The sequence below is a fragment of the Recurvomyces mirabilis genome (assembly GCF_035927965.1).
Source record: "Recurvomyces mirabilis strain CCFEE 5264 chromosome Unknown scaffold_38, whole genome shotgun sequence".
Lineage (NCBI taxonomy): Eukaryota > Fungi > Ascomycota > Dothideomycetes > Mycosphaerellales > Teratosphaeriaceae > Recurvomyces > Recurvomyces mirabilis.
In genome coordinates, this window is record NW_027041972.1 from 46601 (window position 1) to 58294 (window position 11694).

At 54.2% G+C, this 11694-nt stretch overlaps 6 protein-coding genes across 6 annotated transcripts; 3 read left to right on the top strand and 3 right to left on the bottom strand.

Moving 5' to 3' along the window:
• Window positions 1-87: 87 nt before the first annotated feature.
• On the bottom strand, window positions 88-1125 carry LTS14_010173 (uncharacterized protein; the record flags this gene model as incomplete). The annotated part of the gene is made up of 2 exons (XM_064842850.1): window positions 88-771; window positions 802-1125. 2 exons carry the CDS (start codon window positions 1123-1125, stop codon window positions 88-90), a joined length of 1008 nt encoding a protein of 335 aa, XP_064689534.1.
• A 42-nt stretch (window positions 1126-1167) lies between these two features.
• Window positions 1168-2619, bottom strand: LTS14_010174 (uncharacterized protein; the record flags this gene model as incomplete). The annotated part of the gene is made up of 1 exon (XM_064842851.1): window positions 1168-2619. One exon carries the CDS (start codon window positions 2617-2619, stop codon window positions 1168-1170), a length of 1452 nt encoding a protein of 483 aa, XP_064689535.1.
• An 818-nt stretch (window positions 2620-3437) lies between these two features.
• Window positions 3438-5336, bottom strand: LTS14_010175 (uncharacterized protein; the record flags this gene model as incomplete). Its single annotated transcript, XM_064842852.1, has 8 exons — window positions 3438-3546; window positions 3601-3649; window positions 3713-3913; window positions 3975-4531; window positions 4583-4863; window positions 4921-4968; window positions 5023-5259; window positions 5310-5336. 8 exons carry the CDS (start codon window positions 5334-5336, stop codon window positions 3438-3440), a joined length of 1509 nt encoding a protein of 502 aa, XP_064689536.1.
• A 466-nt stretch (window positions 5337-5802) lies between these two features.
• Window positions 5803-7504, top strand: LTS14_010176 (uncharacterized protein; the record flags this gene model as incomplete). The annotated part of the gene is made up of 4 exons (XM_064842853.1): window positions 5803-6226; window positions 6281-6295; window positions 6355-6497; window positions 6551-7504. 4 exons carry the CDS (start codon window positions 5803-5805, stop codon window positions 7502-7504), a joined length of 1536 nt encoding a protein of 511 aa, XP_064689537.1.
• A 1176-nt stretch (window positions 7505-8680) lies between these two features.
• LTS14_010177 (uncharacterized protein) lies at window positions 8681-9899 on the top strand (the record flags this gene model as incomplete). The annotated part of the gene is made up of 2 exons (XM_064842854.1): window positions 8681-9153; window positions 9212-9899. 2 exons carry the CDS (start codon window positions 8681-8683, stop codon window positions 9897-9899), a joined length of 1161 nt encoding a protein of 386 aa, XP_064689538.1.
• A 595-nt stretch (window positions 9900-10494) lies between these two features.
• Window positions 10495-11694, top strand: LTS14_010178 (uncharacterized protein; the record flags this gene model as incomplete). The annotated part of the gene is made up of 3 exons (XM_064842855.1): window positions 10495-11253; window positions 11329-11462; window positions 11607-11694. 3 exons carry the CDS (start codon window positions 10495-10497, stop codon window positions 11692-11694), a joined length of 981 nt encoding a protein of 326 aa, XP_064689539.1.

The following is an 11694-nucleotide window of genomic DNA, read 5'->3' on the forward strand; positions in this document are numbered from 1 at the left end:
ATCGTGGATCCGCGCTCAGAACATCGGCACCTTCACCCAAGTTCTAGACTTCTCTAGGTCGGTATGCCTGCTTATTAAGGAAGTCAGTTAGTTATAAACGACATACAAGATACGGACGATGATGTCGAGGCCACTCGCTTCTTGAAATGCTTCGCCCCCGCCCTTCACGAAAATCCCATGTTTGGCTACTAAACCGCCACCAACGAAAAGTGCCGTGGGCGCAGCTAGACCAATCCCACAAGGACAGGCAATCACGAAAACCGCAATGGTAAACTGTAGGGACCAAAACGGCCAACCGCCAACGGCGACATCCAAGTAGCCCGTCGGTAGTGCGCTAGAGACACCAAGCAATAGCCAAATCAGCCAAGTGGCGACAGCGATAAGGGTCACGACGGGAACGAAGAGACTGGTTAGGATGTTAGCCACAGTTTCGATTGGCGCACGTCGCGCTCGACCCTCTTGTACAGCGTCGATGATCTGATCCAGCAGGGAATGCCCGGAGGCGCCGGTAACTTGCATCGAGACGGGGCCGCCATTGTTGACAGTGCCGGCATATATCGTATCGCCAACAGCCTTTTTGACCGGCCTTGATTCCCCAGTCAGACCTGATTCATCAAACTGGACGCCGTCCCCTTCGAGAAGAATGCCATCGAAGGGCGGAGAGCCACCGTGCACGACCCTTACCACATCGCCAGTGTCGACCAAGTCAGTGGGAATAATTGTGGTGCTAACTGCCTTTTGACCCACGAAGCGAGAAATCAAGATCGTCTCCTAGGGCCGCAGTTTGCCTAGCATGTTCACCGCTTTGCCGGTCTTCCCTTTGCTGTATGCTTCGATTAGGCGGCCCATCAAAAGAAACATTGTGAGGAACACAACCGAGTCGAAGTAGGTCGAGTTCCTAGCCGTAGTCGCCAGGCCCGCAGACGTCGGTTCGATAATAAGGTCGACAATGGAGGACACGTAGGCAATGGTTGTACCGAAGGACAGCAGCATATCCATGCTTCCGAAGCGGTAGAACCGGCGGAGGACAGGCACAGGGCTGTTACGCCTCCACAGCGAATACAACTCTTTGATCGTGCGTCGGTGGAAGATGTCGGCCCCGTAGAAGTACACGGGTGTCGCCATGATCAGCATTGCCCATTCTGCCCGTGTGACCCTACGTAGCTTCTACATCAGATACCGGCGGCCGGGGTTGGTACTTGGGACGAGGCTCGTGAAGACGATCCCGATGATGAAGGTTGGAATGGCGACGATGGCGGCTAGGACGACGCGGCGAAGTACTCGTTGGCGAACGCGAGCCTGCATCTGTCTCGCACGCTCCATCATCGAGGGAGCATGATGTATGGCAGGTGTCAACGCCGTGTCAGCTGCCGAGATGGCCGAGAGGATGTCTCGGACGGTGAATTTGGGGGCATGGGGAGTGTACGACATCCTCAGTATCGGCTTCCTTGTAGTTAGGGGTAGTTTTATTGCTACCCTCTGACTGAGACGTTCTAGTGCTTCCGTGACACGGCCAGGGCAATGCTTACAGTACATGCCATCGATTCGAATCGACAACGTTCTGTGAGTGTTAGAAGTTCTGCGCTCAGTCCGAGATACAATGCTGTTGAGTTTGGCGCCATAGCCGACGTCCTCGATCGCCGTCAGAAGTTCCTCCAAGTGGCTTTTGTTCTCGAAGACGATTGTGGCACTGTTGGTGATAAGGTTGACATCCACCGTCTTCGTCCACGCGAAACTCGAGACAGCATCCGTGATGGTGCCGACACATGAGCGGCACGTCATACCCTCGATGGACACAGAGGCGGTCCACAGGTATGCCGCATCTGGAGGACCACTCGTTGGAGCAGGTGAAAGCGTTTCTACTTTTTCCAAGCTGGCCTCATAGCCTATCTCGTCGATGATCGTTATCAGCTCCTTCGCGTCGTGCTCTGCCTCGAACTCCACCGAGGCGCTCTGCGTGAGGAGGGTGACATTGGCCGAGCGCACCCAAGATTTTTCTTCCAGCACATCTGTAATCTTGCCCACACAGGAACTGCAGCTCATACCTGAGATTGAGAGGGATGCGTGGTAGATCGGGGTAGCCACTAGGTGTGGTTCGGTGGCGATCACCAGGTTGGCCGCCTTCTCATTGTCCGTTTCAGACGTTCCAGATAGACCGTGTTGCAAGCTGCTTTCGTGGGACTGGACATCCCCCGAGCCCGCGCGGCATTGGTCGCAGTGCTCCATGTGCCGCTGCCGCCTCGCATGCTCCTCGGCAATCTGTCTCCTGCGGGTACCGTGAGCGACGGTCTGGTTGAGGCCGTCCAACGGAATTTCATCTTCTGGCGCATCTTGCAGAGCGTGTGGGGAGGTCTGGTCGGGCCGGGACTGTGGGTCTATGGTGCCAACCCGGTAGCCAGCCTCCGCAAGGGCTTTGGCGATCGTGGACGCGTGTAACGACGCGTCGAGCTCGACCGCGACACTGTGGTCTACGGTTGAGGTCTCGATGGCGAAGGGTGTTAGGTGTAGATGGACGAGGTGTTGTTCGATGAACGAGGTGCAGCTGGCGCAGTGGATGTCGGCGACGAGGAAGGTGGTGCGGCGCCGCGAGGGTGAATCGGGCATCAATTGTCGACGCATCGTGGACGAGGGCGGAGGGGGGTATTATGCCAGCCACTGAGCGGCAGTGGACGAGCCTGGTATGCGACTCTTGTAGGCGAGACATGACTGCACTTGCGCGCTTTGTGCGGCTGCACGATTTGTGCGTGTTTAAGTGTCTCTTGCCAACCTCGCTCGATGCCGTCAATCCACTCTATTCTTCTCAGCTGCTGCCTCGATCCGATGTTGCTCTTTTCCTAGTACAGACCTTGTCGTCCCGCGGCGCCTCTTGCCGTGGTGTCGTCAGGTCTTGCACATCAGCTGTTCGCGCTGTCGAGCTTCGACGATCCTTGAGACTTGGACGGCACAATCGCCTACGAACCTCATACTTCACACTTCGTCCACAATCTTGAACAGAACTATACAGGAGATGACCGGGAAATACACCGGCGCGCTATCCAGTTCCACAGCTACAATGTCATATTCGGAAGTTCGGTTTGTCGCCTTCAACTTATCTCATCACGGACACATCGTGTACCGGAAAGTCGTTGCCTTCAACATGCTCTACTGCGAACATGCCGCGCACTGATCTTTCGCTGCCTTCATCTGCCTCACCGCGCACATACCGCGCGTCAAAACCAGCAAGCGCAGGCGCGACGCCAATGCCAAACGTCCCAAGCAGATGAGCGGGAGGCAAGCTGGCCAAGTGATTGGCGACGAGGTTGTAAGTCACAGAACAGTTTTCCTTGACTCGTTAGCTTAGGTTGCGCAGCTCGATATCGCTACTTAGATGAATTGGACAAATTGCGGTCCGGCGGTGCTGCAGACCCTCGATGGGCCCTAGTCAGACTTTCACCTCATCAGAGCTCATCGTGCCTTGTGATGCTGCCCTTCCTCTCAACCTCCTCTACACGGTGTTCCAAATCGTGGACCTCAAAGTCCTTCATATTCATCGTCGGAACGAACCAACTGCGAAATTTGTTAGTCACCATACCAGACTTCATGAGTGGCAAGGATACATACGGAGCGTTTGTGAAGAGATAATTCATTTCTTCCAGAGGCCTCTTTTTGGCTAAAGTTTATAGATCAGCGAGTGTCCAAGACACAGATATGTTGTCGGATCATGTAGACTTACTTTCAGGCTGAGTGGCCCAGAAGTACACTGCATTCGTAAAGTTGCAGACGACGAAGAGGATGTAAAACCTCCAGCCGATCTTCCCCATAGCGATTGGAGTCACTTGACCAATCATTGTGTTGAAGGCGAAGGAGACCATGACGCCGATGCTGACACCCTTCGAGCGGGTTCTGGTATCGAAGATCTCAGCTGGGACGATCCCTATGCTTGGTTTAGTATCGACGACGGTTTGAGTCGTATGACCTGAGATGGCCAAACTCACAAGAAAGGGGTCCATTAGTGGCTGAGAAGCTGATATTGTAAAGCCAAGTTACGACGATGAAAGCCCACGAAGCCGAAGCGTTGCTGGTGGAGCCGGGAGGGAAGACGGCAAGCATGATGGTAGCAATGGTGAAGAACAGGCAATTGGCAAGATTGCCACCGATCATGGCCCAGCGACGTCCAGTTCTGTCGATGAGCGCGATGCATGTGGCCTGCGCAATCAAAGCAAGGACGGACGAGATACCTTGATACTTCAAGGTGTTATCCGTGGAGATGCCGATTTGACTGAAGATTACCGGGCTGTAGTATTGGATCGCAGAAACACCAGTCATCTGGACAGAGGCCTGGATAGCTGTTGCGAGCAAGAGGCGGCGGAAGGAGCTGCGGTTCGTGAACAATTCGACATAGGACTTAGCCTCATTCTCATGTTCGAAAGAGATTTGGTCGCGAATTTGGTCGAACTCGGCTTGGACCCAAGGGTCCTGCTCATTGCCGTGCGCGTGTAACTTGGCCAGAGTACGAAGGCCCGCGTCAGCTTTGCCATGGTCGATGAGCCATCTGATGTAAGCGTCAGTGATGAGGCATTCAAGGTGTCGTACAGTTCATTACCTTGGCGATTCCGGGAAGAGCATGATTAACAGAGCGAGGACACCGGCCGGTACGATCTGAATGCCAAGACTGACCCGCCACTGCCTGCTGCTGTCGTCCGGGAAGTTTCTGTTGCAGCCGTATGTCGTCCAGGAAGCAACGAGTGCCCCGATACCAAGCATAAACTGCTGCAGAGCAGTAACGCTACCGCGAATGGACGGATGTGCAATCTCAGCCTGGTACAGAGGGATGATCATGACGAGGAATCCGACGCCGAGTCCAGCAATGGCACGGCCACCATACTACACGGAAGGTCAGCGCGTCTGCTTCTTGGTCCGAGACGTTCGGTGTTTTATTACAAAATAGTGCAGGTTCTGCGCACCAGTCTGGAGGCCACCACCAAGCAGCTAGCTTCACATCAGTCGTAAGCCTACCGGGCCTCCCTTACCAATCATGCTTACAAAAATGATAGCACCAACAAGAATAGTCAGTCTGCGACCAAGTATGTCTCCTAATGCGCCGGCCATAGCAGCGCCAAAGAAGGCGCCGCCGGTGAAGACCGAGACCACAGCTCCAGACTCCGAGGCGGTCGGGTTGAAGCGTGATTTGAAGTCCGGAGATGCGATGGCCCCAGCTATAACACCCAAGTCATAGCCGTACAGGATCGAGCCCACCGAAGCGAAGACGGAGATGAGAAACTACACCTCACAGTTAGCTGGCAGCCGTTTGTAATGAGCAGAGTACGAACCTGGTAGACCTTGGGATTGAGAGGCATTTTGCCAGATTGTCGGAATACCTCTGGGAGAGAGAGGTGCGAGGACGACGATGACCATGGGAAGCTGTGAACGGGCAAGTCGATCGATGTCATATACCTGCTTGCTGGAGCGACCTGTAGGACTAGGGCCGCATGTAGCTCGTCGCTACCCGAGACGAGCTTGGCTAGTTTGCGGAGCTGCAGAGTCTGGGGGTGTAGCAAGCCGAGGGCGTGACCTTATGAATCTGCATCGAGAGGAGCCGGCAGTGTACTCGGACATTCTTGGTGGCGCCTTGCTGAGAGCAAGCCCGGCAAGACCAAGCCGAGTTCTTCCACCACTCACAGGCCTCGCATCTTGACGCCACACTTCTAAACTTTTTCTGTGCAATTCTCCGAGCACAAGCCAAGATACCTTACTGCTATGAGGCGACGTTGATAGACCTGATCTCGACCCTATTCCAGCTGAGGCTGATAATTGCTGCATAGGATGACCACATTCACGAAACTCGAGGCCGGCGAACAGCCCAACATCGCTGTGTACCCTTCCCACAAGCTCAGCAGGATCAACGACAATATATATGGCGGCTTCACCGAGCACATGGGACGATGTATATATGGCGGCCTATACGATCCAGGGAACCCGACAATGGGACTTATTGACGAAAATGGATTCCGCACAGATGTCATGGAGTCTTTCAGGGAGTTGAACGTACCTGTTGTGAGATATCCGGGAGGGAACTTTGTCGCGACATACCACTGGATCGATGGCGTAGGTCCAAAGGAGAAGAGACCTCGAAGGCCGGAGCTGGCATGGGATGGTGTTGAGAGTAACGAGTTCGGCACCGACGAATTTATGATGTGGTGCGAGCTTGTAGGAACGAAGCCTTACCTCGCTCTGAACTTTGGCACTGGTGGGTTCCATCAATAGTTCCTCGTTGCCAGGTTATTTTGTTGACTCCTGGCAGGTACTCTTGATGAAGGTAAGCTTGCAGGACAACGCACCCGTCGCTTGGGAGTTCGCGTGCTGAGACTGCATCAGCATTGGCATGGCTCGAGTATTGCAACTCGGCTAAAGACACTTACTACGCGAACCTTCGCCGTAAGCACGGCCGGGATAACCCGTACAACGTGAAATACTGGGCTCTTGGAAACGAGACTTGGGGACCATGGCAGGTCGAGCAGGTCTGCAGTTCATCATCGTAGACTTCGTTACCACGCCAACTGACCTGCGGCAGATGACCAAAGAAGACTACGCGAAGAAGGCCTATCAATGGGCAAAAGCGCTAAAGCTCGTTGACCCGTCCATCGTTCTCATCCTGTGTGGCGAGACCGGACACTCCGAGTGGGACTTTTACACTCTCAAGGAATGCGTCCGCTTCGATTTGCACGGTCTCAGTGGCAGCACGACATCCAGTATGATCGACATGCACAGTATACACGTTTACACTGCTTCTAATGACCCGGTCAAGAACGCCATCGCGCCTCGCTCAGCGGAACGTGCGATTGAGATATGCGCTGGCTTGATCGACTTGGCCCGAATCCAGAACAACGTCCCAGCCACTGTACCGAGGCAGACCATTTGCTTCGATGAGTGGAACGTTTGGGACCCAGCTCGAGCCATCGGCGAGAAAGGCGCCGAGGAGAGATATACACTGTCCGATGCTCTAGCTGTAGCCATCTGGCTGAACGTCTTCATTCGGCAAAGCAAGCACGTCGGCATGGCGAACATTGCGCAGAGCGTGAATGTCATATCTCCGCTTATGACGACAAAGGATGGTCTCATTAAGCAGACGACTTGGTGGCCGCTGTTGCTCTTCTGCAAGTACATGCGCGGTTGGACTGTGGCAACGCATGTAAGCTGTGCAACGTACGAGGGTGTCACGGAGCCGGCTTGGTTGGCAGCTACTAATGACACACCTTGGTTGGATGTCTCGGCTACCGTTAGTGAGCATGGGTTTCTGAGCATGTGCACTGTCAACGCGCATCGAACCGAGTCATGCGAGGTAGACGTTGAGGGTGTCAAGCCGGCAAACGGTGAGGTGGAGGTTTTTGTGATCACAGGCGAGTCCTGGGATGCGACGAACATGGAAGATAGCGAGAAGGTCGGCATCAAAGAGAGCAAGTGGGACGGCAGCGGTACATATAATTTCCCTGCTTTCAGTATCACTATGCTGAGATGGAAGTGCTGATCGGCCCTAAATGATCAGTGTATGGCTCGGCTCTTCAATTTTCGAGCCACATTGGTGTGAGCAAAGCCGCATCAGTCGAGCTCGATAGAGTAACCCTGACCGGGTGAATTGCTACAGGACAGCATGGAACGCATGCACATCTCACAGAAGGCGAAAGCCGAGCCGCTGCTGCATATGTACCTCACCGTCTGCGCCCTACTCGATGCACGCGTCGAAGTCAGACTCTACGTTTTCCACACCCGCGTTCTCCCGTGTGCCAAGAAAATGAATGGGACCACCACACGAAGACTGCATTGTCACATCGACCTCTGCTATACTCGTACCGCTCCTCAATTTTGAATGCGAACTGCTGGCGTACATGATATCAACCAACTCCCAATGTCCGCAGAAGCCCTGTTCCTGCCTCCGTAACATCCCGCTTAAGCTGCGTCTGACCATCTGCCGACGACACTTCGAGCATCGCAACTGCAATCACCATCTGGCTGTCAAGGGCCCCACGGAAAGTCCAACGTCCAGAAACACGACGGTCAAGCACTGAGCACGAGCAATGCTTCCGAAGCTAGACCAGGTCAGTCGCCTCACAGCTCCATCAACCTTACAAGAAGACTAAGAGAATGGGGCGGCGTCAGGGCCTTCAAGTTCCGGATCACATTTGCGAAGTGACGATTTTTGACAATTTGCAATAGCGAGAGTACTTTGTGGGACTTAGCTTGTGGAGTCGGTACACTTCGGGGGTGAGTGGAGACGGCACGTAGACATACGGATTACTTTGACTTCATGGTCGAACTGGGTCGAGGTCGACCTAACCTGGGCCGTAGCGTGCTGCGTGACCCCGGATGCAGCGTGAATTTCTCCGGAGTGGCTCCATATGGATACGAGAGCCTCGTGGGGAGAAGTGAGTATCCGCCATCGATACTCTTTCGATGCATCGAGACTCCCATCACTCCATGCCATTGGTGGAATTATGGAAACAAAAGACGCCGGGGTTGGCACGGCACACATTTGGGTGAGCGGGGCAAAAAGTCATGGGGTCTGCTCAGGCTCGTTCCGGAATGATGACCTCAGAGGACAACAAGTAAGCAAGCTGTATAGATTCCTATAGATTTGCTCCTCGTGAGCTCGTTCCATTTGAAGTTGCTTGTGGCGAGCAGCTCAATAGTAAATAGTGTTTTCATGATGCTGTCCCTTATTTCCCTCCTTGCAATCGCTAGCATTGGCATACACACTACGTCTGCTCGACCCAAGTCGACACCGGTCCCTAGCCCAATCTTCTCGAACGTCACAATCTTCTCGCCTCCTGCAAATTACACCATTCCCCGAACCCTCTACGCTCGCACTTTGGAATTGAAGGTGAATTGTGCAGCCGAGGATGGCGTACTCCTCGCAACATGGGAAAATTATGGTCCAAACAACGATACGAACCCCTACTTCCCAATCTACCAGTCCCTCGACGGTGGCTTGACATGGAGCGAGCGGTCGCGCGTGTACGATCAGGTCAATGGCTGGGGCATGCGCTATCAACCTTTCCTTTATGAACTCGAGGAAAGCTTCGGTAGTTGGAATCCGGGCGACATCTTGGTCGCCGGGAATTCCATCCCCAATGACCTATCGAAGACACAGATCGACCTCTACGGGAGCAAAGACAAAGGGTCAGCCATACTCTTTCAATTTCACGCACACCAATATTGATGCTTACTGTCGGAATAGGCACACGTGGAAGTTCATCTCGCACGTAGCAAGTGGCGGCGAAGCACTTCCCAACAACGGCCTTACTCCTGTATGGGAACCCTTCATCTACGTTTATCAGCACCAGCTCGTCATCTTCTACAGCGACCAACGCGATCCTTTGCACGGCCAGAAGTTGGTCCACCAAGTCTCCACCGATCTCGTCCACTGGGGCCCTGTCGTCAACGACGTCCGCTACGACACGTACGACTTCCGGCCCGGCATGACCATTGTTTCCAGGCTCCCCAGTGGTGAATACATCATGACGTACGAGTTTTACGGCGCGCCGGAAGCTGCGTTCGCAGTGTATTATCGTGTCTCGAGCTCACCGCTGACATTTGACGGTGCGCCGGGTCATGTCATCCGTTCGGACGACGGCACGGTGCCGGTCAGCAGCCCGTACAATGTCTGGACCCCTGCAGGTGGGCCAAATGGTACGATTGCCGTGAGCTGCGGAACGCTAAGTGAGGTCTTCTTGCATACGGGTGATATCTCTCACGGCGGGAATTGGACGAAGGTTGCTACGCCGGAGGGTACTTCTTATACGCGCTCGCTCCGAGTCCGACAGAATTCAGATCGCTTGTTGATCGCTGGTGGTGGGGTCCTCGGAGGCGAGAACAACAGCGTGACTGCTAGCGAAGTGTCTGTTACTAAACTCTGGAAGGAATAACGTACTTTACGAGCGAGCGGCATATATAAGCGAGCTGCTTAGACGTCCATCTTATCTACCTCCCGCAGTATGCCAAACAAGCAACACTATAGTTCGCTCGTAGTTCCATCTTGCCCATGAACGCCAGGCTATGCATAAGGAGCAATTGCCTTGCGAATCGCCGCTTCCGGAAACTGTTATGTTGTGCAGAATGCAGCTCTCGTCCCCGTAGTTAGCCTCCAGGAATCGAGGTCTGTGATTGCGCTGTTGTCCCTTGACCATGTCGTTGCGTATGTTGTTCGGTTCACAGCCCACGGTCGTTTTCACACCAAGGGGTTAGAGGGTGTATTAGCAGAGAACTATGTAGCCCGAGCGCCACGCGCGTTTCACTGTTCGCTGAACGGAGAAACTCTCAGACATGTATATGCGGAACACCCGCCCTCATTTGCAAGCCTTGTCGCTCACCCTGTGTTACGGATAGAGAGAATTACTCCGTCACACAGACGGTGTGCTTAAGAACAGACTGCTAGGCGCATCGTTCAAGACGGTGTGCACCTCTACTCCTTTCAGCACGATTTCCCAACATAAGCTACGCGTTCGTTCTACTACCGCTTTCATGGCGGCGCATTCCCTTCTCCGAACAGTCTTGCTGGCTCTCACGCTGGTCGTGCTGAGCACCGCATTTTCGAACCCTCTACCATGCACTGGAGAATGCATTGATACTCACGATCCGTCCCTTATCCGGCGCACGTCCGATGGCACCTACTTCCGTTTCGCGACTGGTGGCGGCATCAGCATCCATACAGCACCATCAATTACCGGTCCCTGGAAGACTGCGGGCGAAGTTCTGCCCAGCGGGAGCAAAATCAACAATCCTGGGGCAGACGATGCGTGGGCACCGGATGTTCATTATGTAGGGGGGACGTACTATCTCTACTACGCTGTCTCGACCTTTGGCACGCAAACATCTGCTATCGGCGTAGCAACGTCGACTTCTATGGATGCCGGGACATGGACCGATCATGGCTCCACCAGCGTCACCTCAACAACCGGGGATGACTACAATGCCATTGATCCTAACCTTATCCAAGTCTCGGGCAAGAACTACCTCACGTTCGGCTCGTTTTGGGGCGATTTGTATCAGACCACCCTGTCATCGAACCTCGAGAGTTGGTCGCAGTCGACTCCGTACAGGATCGAACTCAACAGTACTAGCCCGCAGCCCAGTGAGGGCGCCTATGTGTATCACACTGGGTCGTACTACTACCTTTTCTTCAGCAGCGGATCCTGCTGTGGATACGACACGTCGAGGCCGGCGCCGGGAGACGAGTATAAGATCATGGTCTGTCGATCTACTACGGTGACGGGCGGCTATGTAAGTGAAGCCCACACCATGTGCCTTTTTTCTATTAACCAGAATCCGTCCTGTTTCAATTGACACACCTCGCAGGTTGATAGGAACGGACAAGCTTGCACGAACAGCGGCGGGACGCTGGTCCTTGGGTCCCATGGCGTGGTCTACGGCCCGGGCGGTCAGGGAGTCTATGACGATATTGTCGAGGGCTCTGTGCTGTACTATCATTAGTGAGTGCCCCTGTGGTTGTGTTCCCCATGGCGCAAGAACGGGGCTTGCAGCCGGCCCCTGCACACATCGCGGGAGAGGCCGGCTCAGCCTTGGCTGCTTATCCACGCTTCGCAAAACACTTACTGACCTCTTATCTCTTTCAGCGTCGATACCAACATTGGTTACGCAGATGGCGACAAAGTCCTTGGCATCAACAAGATTGACTGGAGCACCGGATGGCCCGTGGTCTAA